Here is a 20,189-nt window from a genome sequence, read left to right as displayed (position 1 = left end):
TTTTATATTTGACCAAAAGGAAAAAATATCTTAATGGTCGTATTAAAACACCTGCCAACAATCGGTCACGAATAAGACTCTTATACTTATAACATGGGTCTTAAGATCATGGGCTGAATTTAAATCACGTGCCTAAATTTTGACTCAACAATTATAATTATGGTCTGAAATATGTAAACCACTTTGTATGAGCCATCAACTACGCATGAAAATAGAAGCCCCGGTGATGATAATGCGCAATCTTAACCAGACGCAAGGACTATGCAATGGTACGAAAATGATGGTCACTCGACTTGGTAACATGATTCTTAAATCCGAGATCATGACCGGTACATAGGTTCGAGAATGGACCTAACCAAGTGACAAAACTAAGCAAACATCAAACATTAACTAAAAGATATATAATATCATTCATCACTTAAAATGTCCTCTTAGCAACTAATCACTATTATACACATTTCTTGCAAACACAAACCGAAAACAAAAACCACCAAATAACACAACAAATAAGAAACGAAATCACATGTAAAATAAACCCCGCCCGTAGGGCGGGCCTATCCTAGTATATATTTATAGACGTTGCTAAAACGTCTCAGAAAAAAAAAATCAAAAATCATGTTTCCAGGTATCACTGATACCGTATCAGTTTCCATGCAACCTAGGCTTTGGACTCTTTTATTACGTTTGGTTTGTTTCAACAATAACTATCATTGAGCAATCTCCATCAAATTAGCGATCTCAGTAAAACTCACAGTAGTTGATATGTTTTTTTGGCCTTTTCGTATTTAAATTACACTGTCACAGAAAGACGTACATTTGTAAATGTTATATACAACTCACTAATTCAGAGTTTTCACACTCGTTTGATCGAATGATTCAACTCACTTTATTACCAAGCTCATAATACGGCTCCAACACATCGAGATAGAGAGGAACACGCTTTCTAACTTGCGCTATATCCAGTCAAAAGAAGTTACAGTATATATATATTGGTTTCGTTTATAAGGTTATATCGCACGAGTAGATTTGGTAGGAACATGTTCAGACACCAACCAAAGCAAGTTTAAGTGAGAGACTTTATCAGAGTAAAGAGTACCTGACTATAGTTATGCGTCGAGTGTTCAGTGGAGCTGTGTTTTCAAGTAAAAAAACTCAAAAGTCTCCATTAGAGACTCGAGAGGCAAACATAGACAGACACAGTCAGACCAAGTGCGATTATCTGCAAAAACTCTCCTCATTTTTTTCTTTTTGAATTTGTTACTACCAAACCGATTGCACATCTTCTTGGTGGTTTTCAACTTCACCTGCCGCCACAAATTGCTTCCCGGTCCCATCCTTTAAGCCCTTCACCTTCCTGCACAATCACAAATTGCACTATATGAGCCACTCTTCATCGCATCTTTAAAGATTAGGCTGCTTAAGTTTTGGTGTGAGATTAACATCTTATCGTTTTGAGATCTCAGCATAGTACAGAAACAAAATGTTTTCAATCGTACAAGACTTACTTGAGCCAGTGATTCGGAGAAGGGTGTTCAAAGGGATTGTTTTGAGCAGATCCAGTTGGACTCCTGTTGTTCAATAGAGTGCTTTCTGTTTGTGTGCTACAAGAAAAAGGACTCTCTGTGCCAGATAATGCAGGGAAGAACATATTCTGTGACCAAGGATCATGGTTGCTTGTAATGGGGCTGAATACGCTGTTTTGGTGATCACTTTCAGGACTGTCCCTATGCGAATAAGCATCCTCTTTTGCAAATAATGAGGATGCTATATGATGACTTTCCTCGGTAGATCTAGTTGTCTCTGAAGGTATAATCCATTTTGCTGACCCACTAACTAAACCAAGACTGTTTTGGCCAAGGGGGCTCTTCCACATTTGCCAGCTTCCGTCATTAGCTTGTTTTTCATCGGCAGCCCGTGATTTGGACAAAGGAGATTCAATTGGGGATGGCTTGCTGATTTCACGAGTAGGTGTATTCTTCATTGAATGGTGTTTTCCTATCCCAGTTTCATACCCAGTCCTTAAATCAAGTGATTCTGAAACAGGTCCCAGCAGAGATATCGGATCTGGAACATAACACGGATCTTCAAAATGTTCATCTTCACCAGGTTGAGGGAGAACAATCTCTGTTGGAGGTGAGAAACCTATACTGCTGGTAGTGGATCCACTAGAGTATACCGGTATGATAAACGGCGATGGGAGGCCAAAACTGATGGGATTGTCAAAGGTACGTATTGCGGAAACTTGACTGGAAATTAGTGAGCTCTGAGCAGCTTGCTGAGGCTTTGTACTAGGTCTACTTATAGTACTAACATTCGGGGAAACAGGAACAGATGTTGAACGGGCAAACAGTTGGTGCCATGCTTTTCTAGGTTCTCTTGTCGGCTTTGGCTCAGAAACAACCTGTGGAAAGAGCATCGCATATTCAGTTATAATTGGCAAAAATGGAAGTAAACTAATTCACTTTACATTTTACAATACGAATGTAAATTTTGAAATCATACAAAGCAAATACACGAGTTTACTCATAGCCATAGTCCAAAAAGTATGTGAAAATTTGAAAAGGACACTTACTGCGTGATTAGCATTCGTATGAGAATTAGTATGAGCAGAGGTATGGGAATTATCTGTAGAACCGATGGGTTTGGTTTCTTTTGCAATAGTAGCAGAAGTGGTAACGCCTCTCCCAAATAAACGGCTATCACTAAAAGCCTTCGAAGAAGATAAAAATGTACCCTTCACTCGATCAAAGTACCTACCGCCAGATTTTGTACCGTTACTAGTGGCGTTATTCTCTACACCATGTTCATGTCTCCTTTCCATGTTGGAGCCCCTATCATGTGAATGCCTATCATGTTCCAGATGATCATTCTTATCAACATTGCGCTTCTGCTCGGTTTCCTTTCCTGTTCTCTTGTTATGTTCTTCACCATCAGAACTGCTCTTACTTGAGGCTTTATCCCTCTCTTTCCTTCGCTCCTGACGCTTCTTTTCCGCCTCTTTGATGATTTTCTCCTTGGCAGCGAGTAATACTTTATTGCATTTCTCGGCCTCAGTTTTCTCATCTCTCAACTTTCTCCGTTCTTCCACTAGTCTTGCGACTTCCTCTCTTTGTTTTCTTTCTTCCTCCTCTGAAAGCTCCTTCTCCAGTCTAGCTTGTCTTTTCTCCTCCGCCTTTCTACGTGCCTTTTCTACCCTACTTTCATGATAGTTGTTCCCGTTCTCACCCTGTTTAGCTAGTAACCGTCTCTGCTCAGGATCAAGTGAAGAATCATCAACTGAGCTAAACCTAAAAATCTTTCTCCAAAGCCACCTAATGCTCATGAAAAGAGAAGACAACAACCTGCAAGCAAAACCAACACCACCAGGATAAGATTTCTCCACCAAACAACTTTCATCTCCATCAAATGTACTCAACGTGCTGCTCTCACACCACTCTTGCCTGTTTAAACATCCGTGCTCACTCCATCCCTTCCCATTCAAAATCTTTCCACCTCTTCCAACAAGCTCCTTCAAAATCCCTGAACCAGAAATCTCCAACCCGGGCATATCTAAAACAGGCCTCTTCGATATATGCCCACAATACGAACACATGAATTTTCCACCACCTGGATTCTGATCCCTATAAGGCGTGGAGCAGTTACGGCAACGCCTAGTCGCATTTTTCTTCAGCTTCTGTAATTCAATAGCCTCTAATCTCGCCCTCTCCCTAAGCCTAGCATTTCTCCTCACACGCCACGTGGAAAGCTGAGGCATCAAAACCTCGTACCAGAAGAGAGTAACCAAAAGCACAAACACACAAGCAAGCCTTGGGGAAGTAATCTCGAAACGAAAAGCAGGTGGAAGAAGCTGAGAGAGAGCCCACAGTCCAATCAAAGGTATAACAAACCAAGGCAGCATGGTTGCAACCTGACGAGACCACTTTTGAATAACGCACAATATACACATTATCCTCTCAAAGCCGTCGTCCCCTTCTCAGAAAACCCCTAGACTCAGGGGATGTGGTCAAAAACAGGAAACACAAACCCTAACCTTATCTTCAGTGAGAATCAACAAGATACCTAACGACGCAACGAAACAATGGAATCAATTAGAAAGACCACGACGTACGCAAATGGTGAATCGATTCGGGTTAAACGCGCGTAAGGAGCGAAACCATTTCACGTAGAGTTCGGATTGAACTTGCGGTGCAATGCGAATCAATCGAGAGAGGTGAGGAGACTTACCGATCGGGGCGCCATTGAAGCAAAGCGTCGGTTAAAGGAAAGTAAGGGAGCTTCGAAATTGGGGATGGCGAAATTTGAATAGAAGCTTAACGATTCGGGATCGAATTCGTGTTGAATCAGGTAGCCGTAGCTTTTCGTTCGATTTTTTTTTTGCCGACGAGGAAACCGTAAACGAGAAAGATTTGAGTAGAAGAAGAAAAACGAAAAGGATGATACAAGTAGGGCCAGACCCGAACCCAATTTAAAAATTCCGAATCGGTATTTGACCCGATCTATAAAATTATCCAAATGGATCATTTTGTTTCCTACTAAATTAAGTTATTACTGATCAAGGATTACATCAAAAATATGCATGATGAAAGAGGGACAAGTATGGAACATGCTCCAAATGGATCTTGTTATATATAGTAATTAAGTAATTTGGATATCTGATATTTTCCTAATTTGATTTGAAGGAATGAAAAATGTACGAAAACTCCTACTGTGACTTTTTTGGGAACAAGATGAACAAATAAGAAAAAACATATAGTAGTAATATAACAGGAATTTTGTTGTTTTTTCTTAAATTTAACAATGAAAAATTTGGTTTTTTATTTCTCGGCAAAAAAGAAATGAGAGAAAAAAAAAATATTCCTTGTGAATAATTCTTTTTAGAAATGATAAGAAATTAAATATTCTTCCTCGTTCATTGGTCACCATTCAAAGCCGAAGAATTTGAAAATCTAAGTGAATAATCAAAATGTGAATAATTAATTCAGACATTAAATTTTATTTTTATTTCTGAGATTGGTAACAAAATTAGATGTTAAATTCAATAATTAATTATTTACATTTTGAACATTTCATTTAAACTGCTTTTTTATTTTTTATTTTTACTTACTTTTAGATTAGTATTAAAATCAATGTACTAATTATTTTGATTTGGTTTATTTTCAGTTTAGTTTTGGTTTGTTTAAAGCAAATTTATTTTAGTTGAGATAATTTTTATTTTGGCTCTGAGATAATTTTTATTTTGGCACTCTGACTAAAAAATATTTTACCAGCTTTACTAAGTTTTTATTTTATTTTATCGCAATAAAAATGTAAATTTAATCATTATAAATTATTAACTTCAAATTTAATAAAATCATTTTGGTTTTGATTATAGCATAAAAGTATATTTATTTATTTTATTATTTTTTGGATTTCTTCTGCTCATCAAGAAACACAATGTATAAAACTATATTTAACTGTTTAGATTTGTAAAAAAATTAACCAAATAGCTGGAACATATAGGTTAAGGTCGGCTTAGTTTGATCCCGTTTTCTTCCCACCCTACTAAAGCTGACAAACTTCCGTATGAAGTATGAAGTATGAAGTATGAACTATATGCAAAAGGGCACTAAACAATTTATTTAATATAATACCATCAAACGAAAATGCTAATGCACCAATATGGAATTCTGTTTTTCATAATGAAAGAGCCACAAAGGCTCTCATCCATTTCTCAAAAATCAAGATCGTCTCAGGAAATCAGCAACGGGTTGATGTTGTAACTCGTTCAAGTTCGTACTAGAGCCACGCCCACGCCTGGTGTGCCTGTTGATCAACTCCATGAGCGATCGGTGCAGCACCTGCGTTCTCGTGTCCACAAGCGATTTCATCTTATGTAACCTTAACCTTCTCCTCCGTTGTTGCGGGCTTTGATCATCATCCTCAACGGGAGGAGAGTGTTGGTATGTCGAAGAACTTAACAAAGTATTAGAGCCTCTACCACTGCCATCATCGTTACTCGAACCCTCGTTGTCTGTAACTGCTACATGAGGATCGAGAGAGCAAGCAGCAGAGTAGAAAAGGGTTGTTTTTCGTGTGTCGTCATCATCTTCATGACCTAAGTTGTGGTGCAGGAGAGAAGGGTCCTCATGGGCGTTGTCGTTGTCTGTAACTGGTACAGGAGAGTCGTAAGAGGAGGAGGCAGAGGAGAATGGGAGTGTTCTTCTTCCTCCTCCCTGGACATTGTCGTCATCATCTTCTTGACCAAAGCTTTGGTGCTGGAGAGAAGGGTTGTCCTCAAGGGCGTTGTTGTTGTTCTCTTTAACTGCTACAGGAGGTTCGGGAGAGCAAGAAGCAGAGTAGAAAGGGAGTGTTCTTCGTCCTCCTCCCTCGCCATTGTCCTCATCATCTTCATAACCAAAGCTGTGGTCCCGGAGAGAAAGGTCCTCAAGGGAGGAGTTGTTATTGTCATTGACTGCTACAAGAGGGTCGGGAGAGCAAGCAGCAGAGTAGAAAGGGCGTGTTCTTCGTCCACTGTCGTCATCATCTTCATGATCAAAGCTGTGGTGAAGGAGAGAAGGGTCCTCATGGGCACTCCAGTTTGGGACGAGCAAAGATATCTCATTTTCAATCATTGCAGCAATCTCCAAAGGATCCCAATCAGTGATCTCAAGCTCCTTCACCATCTCCAATGCTACTTCAAGAGGTGTGTCGCTTACAATGCTGAAAGGGAAGTGAATGTTCCTCATGTAACCTGTAACACAACCAAAAAAGTTCATCACAAGTTAAAAAACTTCATTCATTGCCTACATTCAACAGCTAATACTGTAGCAAGATTCTAGCAAACCAACAATGTTCATGTTCCAAAACAAACGAGGCAAAAGATACTTCTTACAAGTAGAGCTTTTAAAACGTACCATTGCCATCTGAAATCTGCACTTGTAGAAAGATGGTGTGGTCTTCGGAGTTCATCCTTCCTGTTATAGACATATCTGTCGTTCTATTTGGATCAGTCACTAAAGGCAGAGGCTCCACCACCGTTCCATTTGCAGCCAAGTTCTGAATAGCTAGCTGTGAGGGCAATCTAGAAAGAGGCGCTAAATCACCCTCATCAGTCATGGCGAGGAACGGGTCCTCCAAGAGCTCCTGCGCAGACAATCTCTTCGAAACAGTTTCCAAGCACTTACCAACAAACCGCTTGGCCTCCATGTTCTGGATGAGACGGAAAGACCTAGGCAACGTCCCCTGAACCAAAATCAAAGAAAGTTAACAGATGAAGTGGTGATATGAGATAAGCTTCAGGTCATCTGCTTACCGATGTGACTTTCTTGTATATTTGTGCAGGGTTGTCGCATTCAATGTAAGGGTACTCACCGGTAAGCATCTCTAGAACGCACATACCGAATGAATAAATGTCGACAAGCTGGTTGTATTCTTCATCATACAGCTCTGGTGCCATGAACTCAGGCGTTCCTATGACGCTGTGAGCTTGTTGTGATTCTCGGAGAACAGCAGCTAAGCCCAAGTCACCAATCTTGACTTGCCCAAGGTGACCATTAACAAAGATATTATCACATTTAAGATCTCTATGAATAACAGGAGGATCATGTCCATGCATGTAAGCAAGACCATTCAGAATCTGGCGTGACCAGCTCTTTATAGCCCTGATATCAACCTTTTGATACTTCCTCCGATACCTGCCAACAACAACATCAAGACATGATGACAACAAGGCTCTCTTGACATTAAGAGGTAAAAGAGTTTCTCTAATTACTCTCTAAGAGTGCCTGATGTGAAGAGCTCAGTGATGAAGTTAAACGTCCTCCGGTTGATGTCGATCCAAGACGTGCAGTAACGGATGATGGACTCGTGGTTGAGGTTCTTGAGGAGGTGAACTTCGGAGTAGAGGCGTTGTAAGGCCTCGTGTGAACGGAAGATCTCGTTGAGCTTAACTTGGTTCCATGCCACTTCCATACCTAGAACTTGGTCAAAGGCTTTGTAAACTGTCTTCATTGCTCCCTTGCCAAGTACTTCCCTGAACTGCACAACATAGATTCATAAAATCAAATCAAAATGCATGCAAAACCCATAGTTCAAGAACAATCTTAAGCCCCATAAAATCTCGGGACCGGTCTGCTCATAGAAGCTAAAAATATCTCAAAAGAAACTAAATACAGATAGTACCAAAGTCAAACATAACTCACTCACTCAATCACGAGCTTCTTCAAAGGTATAGAGAGAGAGAGAGAGAAACTTACACGACCATAGCGACCGGAAGGATCAGTCTCGACGTAAGGGTTCGAATCATTGGAAGTTCCGGCGGCGGTGGAAGAAATATCAGTCGTGTACATGGCCACGGATCTCAAATTTTGGGAGGTTTTTAAAAATTAAAAAAAAGCGAAATTAAATAAAAAATGGGGGAAAAAACAAAACAAGATCGGGATGCAGAAAGAGAAAAGGAGAAGCAAGAGAGAGAGAGAGAGAGAGAGAGAGATTGGGTTAGAAAAGGATCCGAGGTTTTCCTTCGTGATTCTCGTAGGAGAAGACGCGGAAGAGCAACCAAAAGAGTCTTGAATAATCAACGCAGAGCAAGACCCATGCCATATCCAAAACAACACTTCCTAGATGTCGTGTTTTGTAATCGTGCTCTTTCGCAATCATGTGTCTTCTTCTTCTTCCCTTGCTACGGACGACCTTCATTCAAATAAAGGAGACCCAGCAAAGGAGAAGTTTGGTGTGAAAAGTTATTATTTTAGAGAATATGTGGCTGCAGCCGATTAAAGTGGGGGGGAGGAAAAAGTTGTTGGTGTCACGGAAGAAAATTCGTACTACTTTTTTTCTTGCGAAAAAAATACAGCAAAAAAGAGGAAGAGAAGAGAGTGAGATTTGGCGAGAGCACTTAGACAATTCTGAATTTGAAAAACCTATGAGCAGGCATCAGATGCACCATGTTCGGATTCGAAACAAAGAATTAAATTTGTTCTAGCTCCACTCTTTTATTGGGTGATTTGTGTTTAGACTTTAGAAGTCAAAGGAGATTGGTTTGGTTAACGTGAAGCATGTCTGAAAGGAATGGTTTCGGTGTAATAATGTTATGTATGTGTCCGATGATTGCGTTATTTGACAAGGTCTCTCTTTTTTTTTCTTTAATCTATTTGAGAATAATTGGATAGATCCCCTCATACAAATATTTATCTATTTATTATAATATGCAATTCAATGGGGTTTGAAAATGACTTGCTAAATCGACTGGTGATCAAGAGTTTAAAAATTCACGTCAGTTTTGGGGGTCAACTTACTCTATACGGCTTTCAATTTTTGTTATATAATAAAGGGAAAAAAAAACATAAGACTTTAAACACATTTTGGTACATTTTATTAGCAAAAATATACACAGTTTAGGCATGACCCAAATCATTGATACTTCTTCTTTTTTTTTTTAAATCTTATCTACTGAGAAGAAGAATAAATACAACTCCAAGGCATCAACATGGAACAACATGATTCATGGAGATAAAGAAAAAACATTCTATAATACACTCATCACAAGAACTTGAGACAAAACAAGTTAGAAAAGCTATACATGTTCCTGGAACGGTCTAACGAGCATGTCTTTGTGAGATTAGATTAGAGCTACAAGGAAGTAAACGCGTGATCATCCATCAAATGGTATGACTATGTAGCTGTTATTCTGAGTCTAATTAGTGAGCACTGAGCAAAGTAGTAACAGTTTAAGTGGTGAACAGTGGATTAAGGAACACAGTCTGTACTAGAATTTTAGTAATATTTTTTTTTTTTGAATTTCTTTTTAGAGGACTATAAACAAAAGTGTTCCACATAAACCAATCGTTCCTTCTTATTTCTGTTATTTGGTTTGCACTAAAAACTTTATATTAGTTTATCATCTTCATAAGATGGTTACCAATTAGATCATAATATATACCACGGCTACCAACAATGTAGGAAGACAAAGCGAAGTGGTTAAAGCTTGTGGCCCAATAATGCAGTTAACTACCGAGTTTAACAAATACACATAAGTTGGGCTGGGCTAATTCTTATGGCCCAATAATAATGTGAAGAAATAATTCTTCTAACTATTGCTGCTGCTCTATCGTCCGTCACCTTTCTTAATTTCCAGGCGAGAAAATTACCGGAGAAGCCTCGCCGAATAAGCAAGTTATGGCGGGGTTGGTTACGGTGGCACGATCGGATAGCGACCTTTGAACTCGTTAATTCAATTTCTACTCATGATATCACTGTCATTTCCCCTTCTTTGCATATAAGCTCAGATGAATTTCAATTTTTGTGGAGACTAAAGGATCTGTTGAAATCTCTGGCAGTCGAGAACGACTTGGCATGATGATCGGGAAGATATTCGCCGTTAATCGCCTTTAACCGCGAGGTGTTGTGGATATGATCAGGTTTTAGTGTCTATGTAGTGCATTTTTTTCAGGAAGTTAGATTTGAATTTTCATGCCAATTAGCTAAAAACCAATTGGCTACACTAAAATGAAGCCATATAAAAAATGTGACAACTTTTTTCGTTTGTTATATTTTTTTAGTTTTGGATTATTCTCAAAATAGAATGTGGTAGTGCTTTGAATTGAGATAGTTGCGTATTTAGTTTATCTGCTAAGCTAGAGCCAGTCCAAGATTTATGGAACTTGAAACAGTTATGGTTTGGAGGTTGGATGATTCATACATATGGAGATTGAGGATGTTTTCCGCTGTCCTCAGAACGGGCCATGTGCCAAGCTATCACTGGCTTTGCCTGCTTTTAGATACCATCTGGGAGCATCTCTTCCTCTGGAAGATTACCCAAGGAGCACTAGCGCTTGGAGAAAAACTGGAAAGGCGTGGTATCATCAACAGCATCACTTGTCATCACTATGGAGAACCAAAGACCACAGATCATGTGTTTCTTCATTGCACCTTCACCCGACAAATTTGGTCCTCACATATCTGGGCTTCTCGTTTTGATCCAACGGAATGTGTCTCCTTTACTGAAGCCTTTCTATGTTCAACAGAGGCCCCTAACCTCCCACCTTTGGGAGTGGCAGTCAACTTATTTCCTTGGATTTGTTGGGGAATCTGGACAGCAAGAAACTTCTATGTCTTTGAAAACAGAATCTCCATGCCTGTTGAGATCATCTCGAAATCCATCCGAACTGCAAGAGAATGGAGTCTCGCTCAATCAACTCCGACCTCAGCCCCTTCAACTCATCACCATCATATGCCCCTTCCTATATCGACATCTCCATCTGTAGTGTGTTTTACTGATGCAGCTTGGCAGGCTGGATCAAACAGAGCAGGCTGTGGATGGATTCTCAAGGATCATCGCGATGAATGCCTGCAACAGGGGACTAGGACTTTCAACCACACGTCCTTACCACTGATGGCCGAAGCTCTCGCAGTCAGGTCAGCTCTTCTCAACGCTCGAAGCTGGCATTACCAGAATCTGTGTTAAATCAGATTGCCAAGCACTTGTTGCTATCATCTCCTCGAAACATCACCCGGCGGATCTCCACGGACATCGAGCATCTATCCTTCTCCTTTGATTGTATCTCCTTTGTTTTTATTTCCAGAAACTTGAACTTTGTGGCTGACTCCCTCGTGAAATCAGCTTTGTACTCTGGCCCCACCAACTAGTTTGCTTGGTATATTCAGTGTTCAGAAAAAAGATACCATCTGGGAGTTTCTATTTCTTTTTTTTTTTTTTGCTGCTTGAATAGGAATTGATGAAGATAAAGTGATGGTTCCTAACACCTCATCTGTTTTGGTTGGAGTAAGAGCCATTTTGTATGGTGTCTTAGTTCTATATTGTGTTCTTCTCTTGTTTTTCTGGCCGTTAATATGGTTGATTTTGGCCACGGTTTCTCTTTGTTTGTGCATATACTGATTTGGTGTCTGATGTGTGCTTACAAATGATTTTTACATGCATAAAATTCCAAATTGGAAATAAGAAAGTTCTGATTCACTGGCTTTTGGTGATGAACCGCAAGAGCTCAGAATTTCCAATGATTAATGTTAATTTGGTATGTTTGGCATTGGTTTTGAGTCTCTTTGTTTTTATTTTTATCTTTGACTGATTAGTTAATTTGGTGTGTTTAGCACTAGTTTTAAGTCATTTCGGTGTGCCTTGGTTATTTTTCTGGAGGAGATTTGCTTGGAGTCACAGCTCAAGTTATCGATATGCCTCTTAGCTGTACGTAATACTCCTTATCTAGCTATACTGTGTCCTGATTTAGGTGTCTCTTTATTACCGTTTGTCCTCTGTACGAATAAGTTGTCTGCACTACTAAATACTTATCTGGTGGGCCTAACCAGATATGCCAGGTCTTACGCTCAAATCTGGTAACTCATGAAGATGTGACATATTAGTTAGGTGGTAGCTTCTCAAGATTGTGATGCTTGGTTGCTTAAAGCCTATCTATACCTTAGGCCTTAGTTAAGCTCCTGCTTTCTAATATTTCTAGGATTCCACCTTATCTGGTGACATGTTATAATATATAGGCAGTTTGTTTCATAGTCTTTAGTCTTCCTTTTATTACCTTTATGTCAATTACATGGTTTTGATAACGAATCTCATAATTTGTATGCTCTGGTTTTTGAATTCGCAATTCTGCTTCCATGGCCATAGAGTGGTCACTCGCTTACTTTAAATATTGAATTAAAACGTCAGAATTTTTTTCTGAGCTGAGATCTTACCCATGAACAGATTTGAATACACACCCGGAGATCCGCATACAGTTCTCGGATCCTCAACACTGGCCAAAACATGTTCTTGTTAGATACACATGGTATGCTGCTTTTGTTGACCGCTTTAGACCCTTTTATCCTCTTTCCTTGCTAACAAGGTTGCGCATACGGTCTAGTCGCGGAGATAAAGAAACATCATGTTACTGATATTTGGCTGAGACACTGTTTGTGATGCAGGAAGGAGCAGTGAGAGATTGATGTGTCCTCAGGATTTTATGCACTATTTGGCTCAGGTTTATTTTTGTTCTTGCTAGCTAATTAATTAGTATAAACTTCAAAGGGAATAGTTATACACTTAATGTATTCTCTTATGATGTTAACTTGTGATCAGCTCTCTCATTCTCTTTCGTACTCTCCATTGGCGTCTTACAATCTACACGAGAGAAACTGGCGAGGTAAATGACGTTCCGTTCCTCTCCAATCCAAACGTTATATCTTTCTATCTTTGAACGTTTTTCTTGAAAAAAATGTTGGTTTTTGCAAGCAGCTCGAATGTTGGAGAATTTGTTAAGGTTGAGTGAGAGTCACACTGAAAAGTATATGTATGTTGCTGCTATGTTTAGTTGCTTAGAATTGGTTTTCAAAGTCTTTGTGTAGGATGTTACCTTCACTTTTTCAATTTTAGTACCACACCAAACGTTGACAAGTTGCTAAGCTGGACATATACATAGAGCAATGATTGGTCTTTTACGTGAATAAAATAACTACACTTTTGATCTGATCTGACAAAAGAAAGAGAACAAAAGTGAGATCAGTACGTAGTAATTGGCGTAGATTATTTATTGAACTATATAAAACAAAGATGAGAGAAGAGAGAAAATGAATAGGAAGCAATGCAATAAATGAAACCAACCACCAACTACCCTTACACCGTCTACTCTCACTTTCATGCATTTGCAGGCACTCTTGGCTCTTTCTCTATATAAACACAAACGCTATTAGCTCTCTTCATCATCCAAACCCATTACTTACTTAAGCATAAGAGATAAAACTTAAGATTATGGAGGGGCTCTTAAAGTTGTCGACGTTGGTGATTGTGTGCATGTTAGTGTCCGCTCCAATGGCGTCCGAGGCAGCAATCTCTTGCGGCGCAGTCGCCAGCAACTTAGGCCAATGCATTAACTACCTGACCCGAGGTGGTTTCGTTCCTCGAGGGTGTTGTTCTGGCGTTAGGAGGCTCAACAGCATGGCTCGTACCACCCGTGACCGCCAACAAGCTTGTCGCTGCATCCAAGGAGCAGCTAGAGCCTTGGGTTCCAGACTTAACCCAGGCCGTGCTGCACGTCTTCCTGGTGCTTGTCGTGTTAGGATCGCTTACCCCATCAGCGCAAGAACCAACTGTAACAAGTAAATCTACTCTCACTCTATTTATATCGTTTACTTGAGAGTTGTACTAATTTTATTTGGAGTGTTACTAACCATATAATGGTGTGTTTGGTTGGTTGCAGAGTCAGGTGAATATGAGAGGATATCGACGTCGCTGAAGGTTTTTTAAATATAATTGTTGAGAGAGTTTTAAAGAATAATTAAGATGTCACTAGTATAAGTGTATCATTTTACTGTTGTGTGTTGTTTTTAGAATTTGTGTGTTTCATGTCTTTCTTTATATACGAAGGTCTATTAATTGCTCATCTGTGTTATGTATTCCTCTAATGATATTATGGAACTACGATATGTATTGTTTCCATATGCTTCACTTCTTCCGTGCGGTGTAAATAAACTAACACTGACACTAGGCATTTCTAAAACACTTTATGAATCTATGATCAAACTGTCTTAAGTAGATGTTAAAAGAACTATGGCTAGAATAATATCATGACCAGTTTTGGACATATATACACATTCCATTTGACTCCCAAAATTTTAGTGATTAATATTTATAAACCGTTCTGTATAACCCCCTCGCTAATCCGTAACTATTTTAAGTCCCATATATATCAAGGTAGATTTTTTTTTTTTGCTAAAAATGAGAAAATCATTTAAAAAAATGAAAGTTAAGATATTACAATATAAGATACAAACAGTAAGACTTTTAAGACTGCAGGTACTGGCCTTTAGATAGGTCTTGAATAGTATGCTTTAGAAAAATAATCATACTTCAATTTCTTTTCGTTTTTATTTTTTCTTTTATATATGGTCTGTATTAAAAAGAAAAAAAAGTAAGAATATTTATATAAACCATGAGATGATTCAGATTTATTCACTTTATAGTATCCTCTATTTTTTTATTTAGTTCTCAAGAAATATTGTCTCTCTATATATACGAGGAAAAACAGCTGATTTTCGGAAGAGCCAGTGCCGTGCGAAGGTTTTCGGAGGCCCGAGGCGAGTTCAAAAATATATTTTATATGATATATTTTTAATAATATATATATATATATAACATTCAAAAGTTTTGAATTATTACATAAATGTTTTCTAAATTTTCTTCACCAAAATTTTATAAAATAAAATTTTTAAATCATGAACAAAAAGTATGAATTTGTAATATAAATACAAAGATATAAATTTTTGATTGAAATGTTGGTCGGTGTCAAAAATATAAATCTTAGCATTTAAATTAACTATATATTGAAAATATTATATTTTCTTTATCAAATTTTCATAAATATATAAAATAAATCTAACTCATAGCATATAAAAGAAAAGACCAATGTGATCAAATATTTACAGTTTTTTAGAAGTAGAATTTTTATAGTTTTATTTAAAATATATCAAAAATGATCACAAACCTAGTTACTTTAAACATAAGTCCAATTTAAATTCAAATAAAAATAAAAATCTAACTAAGAAAATATGTTAATTACCATGTAAAAGTATTTTTTTTTTATAATTTGGAGCCCTAAAATTTCTACAAAATTTGGGGCCTAGGCAAATGCCTTTTTCAAAAGCCTCTAAGCATGGCTCTGGGAAGAGCAGTCCTTTTGTATTTTCTTCACACTGTGATCATAACTTGTTCCCTTGCATTTCTCACTATTTCTTCCACACTCTTTCATTTTCGTTGCAGTGTGTAAAGGAATAAGTTTTGACTTGTGAGAGTGTGAATATACAACAGGATTAATTTAGCAATCATAAGTTGTATTTAAAGTAGGTTTTTATTATGTCGACCGATTTAAGACATATCGCGTAACGATAGACATTCAAATCTCTTTTCCCGTCTAGAATAATATCAATCCCCTTATTTTGTCATTTTCCTATGATGTCTCCAACTCTTTACCATTTGATGCTTTTGTCCATTAATTTCTTACTTGGACCATTTCCATTTTCATTTTTTTTTTCTCATTTTCTTTACATCCTTGAACTGTCACTTGATCATCATCTTCGGTCCACATGTCCAAGATCTTATTACTCAATTGGAATGGACTCGTACAAGTGGCCTTATAATGTCTGCGTGTCCTACATTCGTAACTAAATGATTTTATCTTGCGGAAAATTATTTATTTTGAAAATTAATGTAAGTCTTTTGAAATAGTCATATGGTTTCCTCCCATTGTCTAATGATAATGTAAAATTGATAAACTCTAATTTGTTGAAATATATCTATATTTTGTCAAACCAAATAGAAATATCTATTTAGATCCGGGTTAAATCTAGATTTCTGATGTAAAGTCTTCTTGAAACTCAACGAGCGAAAGATCGGGAAAGCAATGTATTAACACTGGAATATGTGTATTTTAAATGTTTAATAGTAATTCCTGTTATTCATAAAATTAGCATGCATGAGAAACCAAGCAAAATTAACGGGTACGACTCCCATTCGAAATTCCCAATTATAAAAACCGCACCGACGACATTAGAAAAGTGAAAACGATAATTAAAACAACAATGGCGTTTGCTTCAACGACCATCACGTGCCTCCTCGTCCTTAGACCATCTCCAATGGTTTACTCTATTTTTTACTCTAAAATAAAGTAACTCTATAATAGAGTTTGAGTTTGCTCCAATGGTACTCTATTTTAGAGTAAAAAATAAAGTGATGAACAAAGAAAAAACAAATTACTCTATATTTGAAGTAAACCTATTTTTCACTCTATTATAGAGTGAGAAATAGAGTACCATTGGAGCATTTTCTACTCTAAACTCTATTTTAGAGTGAAAAATAGAGTGGGGTTGGAGACAGGCCCGTCCCTTCTATAAGGCCAACGAAGCATTGGCTTCAGGCCACATATTATAAATACAAAAAATAGGCCACATTTTCAAAAATTACTTGTAGCTTAGATAGGAAAAGTAAGAGATGTTAGACCTTTTGGTCTCTAGTTCGAACCAGACCACAGCCAGTTTTAAATATATTTTTCATTGGTAATTTTTATGAAGGGCCACATTATTTGACAGGCTTTAAGCCTCATAAATCTTTGGGACGGCACTGGTTGGAGATGCTCTTACGGTCTATATGGCAGCTCTAATAGAGTCACACATAAACGTGTGGGACAGTGACAACCACAATGGCTCAGTGCATAGAATACTTGACCAACAGTAGTCCATTGCCATCAGACTACTGCTGCGCCGAAGTCAAATCATTGAATCAAATGGCTCACACCACACCGAACCGCCGACAATTATGTGAATGCCTTAAATCACTGGTTAAGGCAAACGATGGATTCATCAATATCGAGCTTGTGGGCACACTCCCTACCATTTGTGATGTTTCAGTTCCCTACCCAACTAGTCTCAACACCAATTGTGACGAGTACCTCTCCATAACTTATTTTTCTACTGTATTACATTTTTTTGTTTCTTTTTGGAATACGGAAAAACCTTTAAAAGCTTTTATCCTAGAAAATATCTTTTTGTTTTAAGAAAGGGCTTGCATCCTAGATAATATCTTGAAAGTTCACTAGACACATGACTCCAAAAATACATATTGAATTCGACTAAACTACAACATAGATACATGGTTCACGAAATATTGCATACACTGAAGCAAAGAGTACGAAGGAAAAATCTGCAACAGCTTAGAGCAAGTGCAACGGCGGTCCATGTCGGATCCTTAGCGCTAATCCTTAGCTTAGGGTTAATATAATAATATTAATTATTCGTGTAAACTTAAGGAGTGTCCCGTCGAGAAGGATTTTAAGGGGCTGATCCTTGAGTACGTGTCCTCTTCTTACTGGATTGGGGTCGGTTTGTGTTTTGTTGGGTCAAGCGAGAAATCTCATTCTCGACCGAAACCGTAGAAAAGAAAATAATCTGGAGAGAAAGGTGATATCGGAGGCGATTCTTCTCTGCTTCGTTTTTGGTAAATCTTTCTCTAAAATCGTTGATTTTCGCTTCATTAGATCAGTTATCTTCTTGTTTCCTCTCCATCGGGTTGGATAATGGGGGTTTTTATATCGATTTCGTTTAATGATTGAAATTAGGGTTTTCAAAAAATTTGGGGATTAATCGATTTGGGGAGAGGGTTCGTTTGTATATAGGGTTTCAGATCGATTTTGGTTTGAATCGGAAGCGGATCTTCTCTTTTTTTCTTACACGGATTGAAATCCCAAATTGGTTTCAATGTCAGATGTAATTGATTTGTTTGATCTTGTTGAATCGATATGTTCATTTTAAGAGAGTATTCTTGGGGTTCAGTTAAATCACTACTCGGTTGTATATATGCGATTGTTTTTTGCGAATGTCATAAGTAATTGATTTAACTGTGTTCTTCACTTCTTTCAGGTTAAAGAAAATGGGACAAGATTACAGCTACAGCCAGCCCTCTTCATCATCAGACTCTCTAGACATAACCTCCCTTCTTGAAGCCGAAGCTCAGATGTACGCGGATGAAACTGACAGTAGCAACCGCAATGCAATGCCGGTTCAGTACCCACGTCAACCAGAGGCTGATGATGGAATCCCCACGACATGCTACTGTGGAGCTCAGCCTGTTCTCGGCTGCTCTTACACTCCTAAAGACCCATACAGAAGGTACTTTACGTGCGTTCATGCTGATGATGGAGACTGTCACGTGTGGAAATGGTGGGAAGTGGCAGTCATGGAGGAGATGAGGGAGTTTCAGAGGCAACTTAGTGATCTTAAGAACACTTCTGGAGAGAGTGAACAGAAGCGCCTTAACCTTGAGAAGACGGTAGATGAGAGTGAGCAGAAGCGCCTTAACCTTGAGAAGATGGTAGATGAGCTTAGCGCTATGAAGAAAGCAAGAATTAAGCTAATGGTCTGTCTATTAGTCTTAATAGGTTTGGTGTTAGTGATTCTACGAGGTTAGTTTCTGTCCTCTTATTTCATTGCATTTTCTTAGAGTCTATGAAGATAGCAAGAATTAAGCTACTGTTTTATCTCATATTTTTTCCAGGAATTGTTGGAAAGGTTTCAAAGGGGAGTGGCGTTTGTCAGAATTATCTGTAATAAGGTACTATTTTTTTTTAAATATTAGTACTCTTGTTGTGTTTGAAATGAAGGTTAAAACTAGTACTCTAGTTGTGTTTGAACTGAAATGGTGTCCGATGCTAATTGTTTGGTTTGTATTGGAATGATTTGACTGGCTTTTATTACTTAGTTTGATAGGTATTTACTCGGATTAGAATAGGTGTTAATGTAACTTATTTGCTTTCTATCTTCCCAACTGCTCTGATTTAATAGGCTTTAATTAGTTTAGACTTTGCTTACTTAAGTAGTAGTGTCGGTAGAATAATGTCACAACCCAACCTCTAACCATGGCTAACCCTTCTGGCTATGTAAACCTACTAAATAGTCAAAATCCCATTGACCTTGAATCACCCGAAGCTAATTGGTTCGGTAGCCAAGTTCCCGATGAGCCTGGTGTGAAGGAGAGGAGGAAATGGACTCTCACAAATGATAAAATCCTTATTGGTGCGTGGCTTAACACCAGTAAGGACCCTGTGGTGAGCACTGAGCAAAACGCTGATGCTTTCTGGAACCGTATTGTAGACTACTACAACGCAAGCCCTCACCTGGTTGGGACTATACCGAGGAAGCTTCGTCCTTGCAAGCAGAGGTGGGCTCGGATTAACGAGCAAGTATCCAAGTTTGCTGGTTGCTATGATGGGGCTCTGAGGGAGCAGAGGAATGGGCAAAATGATGATGATCTCATGAAAGCAGCTTTAGACATTTTCTTCAGTAATTACGGCTACAAGTTCGCCCTGGATCACTGCTGGAGGGAGTTGAGGCATGACCAGAAATAGTGCGCAACTCATACGGCTAAGGACGGTGGTAAGGAGAAGCGGAAACCACCTTTGGCGGGTGATAGAGAAGAAGGGGAAGACGGAGAACCAGAGGGTAGACCTCCCGGGGTAAAGGCTGCCAAAGCTGGATGTAAGAAGAAGAAGAGTGCTAGAGAGGAGGAGTTGACGAAGCTACAGGCTGTTTTAGGAACTGAAGAAATAATCTCTAGACATAAACTCCTAGATCGTTTACTCGCAAAAACAGAGCCACTCTCAGAGATGGAGACTACTCTAAAACTCAAACTAATGTCTGAAATGTTGTGATGTATTAGT

The 20,189-nt window shown here is 38.4% G+C and overlaps 5 protein-coding genes across 5 annotated transcripts; 3 read left to right on the top strand and 2 right to left on the bottom strand.

The window, feature by feature from the left end:
* Window positions 1-958: 958 nt before the first annotated feature.
* LOC106367667 (stress response protein nst1) lies at window positions 959-4,436 on the bottom strand. Its single transcript, XM_013807492.3, has 4 exons — window positions 4,225-4,436; window positions 2,573-4,059; window positions 1,506-2,401; window positions 959-1,354 (listed from the first exon to the last, which is right to left on the bottom strand). The coding sequence occupies exons 2-4, from the start codon at window positions 3,944-3,946 to the stop codon at window positions 1,261-1,263; spliced, it is 2,364 nt and encodes a 787-aa protein (XP_013662946.1). The 5' UTR covers window positions 3,947-4,059; window positions 4,225-4,436; the 3' UTR covers window positions 959-1,260.
* A 1,134-nt stretch (window positions 4,437-5,570) lies between these two features.
* LOC106367668 (probable serine/threonine-protein kinase WNK5) lies at window positions 5,571-9,191 on the bottom strand. The gene is made up of 5 exons (XM_013807494.3): window positions 8,235-9,191; window positions 7,751-8,016; window positions 7,292-7,673; window positions 6,894-7,221; window positions 5,571-6,730 (listed from the first exon to the last, which is right to left on the bottom strand). The coding sequence occupies exons 1-5, from the start codon at window positions 8,325-8,327 to the stop codon at window positions 5,718-5,720; spliced, it is 2,082 nt and encodes a 693-aa protein (XP_013662948.2). The 5' UTR covers window positions 8,328-9,191; the 3' UTR covers window positions 5,571-5,717.
* A 4,370-nt stretch (window positions 9,192-13,561) lies between these two features.
* On the top strand, window positions 13,562-14,422 carry LOC106367665 (non-specific lipid-transfer protein 5). Its single transcript, XM_013807485.3, has 2 exons — window positions 13,562-14,082; window positions 14,184-14,422. Exons 1-2 carry the CDS (start codon window positions 13,736-13,738, stop codon window positions 14,191-14,193), a joined length of 357 nt encoding a protein of 118 aa, XP_013662939.1. The 5' UTR covers window positions 13,562-13,735; the 3' UTR covers window positions 14,194-14,422.
* Window positions 14,423-17,910: 3,488 nt separating this feature from the next.
* Window positions 17,911-19,028, top strand: LOC125578421 (uncharacterized protein At4g04775-like). The gene has a single exon (XM_048741062.1). It carries the CDS (start codon window positions 18,404-18,406, stop codon window positions 18,938-18,940), a length of 537 nt encoding a protein of 178 aa, XP_048597019.1. The 5' UTR covers window positions 17,911-18,403; the 3' UTR covers window positions 18,941-19,028.
* Window positions 19,029-19,388: 360 nt separating this feature from the next.
* LOC106363416 (glutathione S-transferase T3-like) lies at window positions 19,389-19,877 on the top strand. The gene has a single exon (XM_013803159.2). It carries the CDS (start codon window positions 19,389-19,391, stop codon window positions 19,875-19,877), a length of 489 nt encoding a protein of 162 aa, XP_013658613.2.
* Window positions 19,878-20,189: the final 312 nt, after the last annotated feature.

This window comes from Brassica napus, chromosome A9 (genome assembly GCF_020379485.1).
Source record: "Brassica napus cultivar Da-Ae chromosome A9, Da-Ae, whole genome shotgun sequence".
NCBI classification, from domain to species: Eukaryota; Viridiplantae; Streptophyta; class Magnoliopsida; order Brassicales; family Brassicaceae; genus Brassica; species Brassica napus.
The sequence above is the reverse complement of the archived record's forward strand: the minus strand, read 5'-3'. Positions and strand labels throughout refer to the sequence as shown.

What these genes read in the sequence shown, in the direction of transcription:
- LOC106367667 (XM_013807492.3), bottom strand. Translation starts at nt 3,946, where the DNA reads ATGTGTATATTGTGCGTTATTCAAAAGTGGTCTCGTCAGGTTGCAACC. An exon ending in ATACGAATGCTAATCACGCA is followed by an intron (nt 2,402 to 2,572) that starts GTAAGTGTCCTT and finishes CTCTTTCCACAG; the next exon opens with GTTGTTTCTGAGCCAAAGCC. An exon ending in TCTCCGAATCACTGGCTCAA is followed by an intron (nt 1,355 to 1,505) that starts GTAAGTCTTGTA and finishes GTGATTGTGCAG; the next exon opens with GAAGGTGAAGGGCTTAAAGG.
- LOC106367668 (XM_013807494.3), bottom strand. Translation starts at nt 8,327, where the DNA reads ATGTACACGACTGATATTTCTTCCACCGCCGCCGGAACTTCCAATGAT. An exon ending in CTTCCGGTCGCTATGGTCGT is followed by an intron (nt 8,017 to 8,234) that starts GTAAGTTTCTCT and finishes TATGTTGTGCAG; the next exon opens with TTCAGGGAAGTACTTGGCAA. An exon ending in GCAGATTTCAGATGGCAATG is followed by an intron (nt 6,731 to 6,893) that starts GTACGTTTTAAA and finishes GTTGTGTTACAG; the next exon opens with GTTACATGAGGAACATTCAC.
- LOC106367665 (XM_013807485.3), top strand. Translation starts at nt 13,736, where the DNA reads ATGGAGGGGCTCTTAAAGTTGTCGACGTTGGTGATTGTGTGCATGTTA.
- LOC125578421 (XM_048741062.1), top strand. Translation starts at nt 18,404, where the DNA reads ATGGGACAAGATTACAGCTACAGCCAGCCCTCTTCATCATCAGACTCT.
- LOC106363416 (XM_013803159.2), top strand. Translation starts at nt 19,389, where the DNA reads ATGGCTAACCCTTCTGGCTATGTAAACCTACTAAATAGTCAAAATCCC.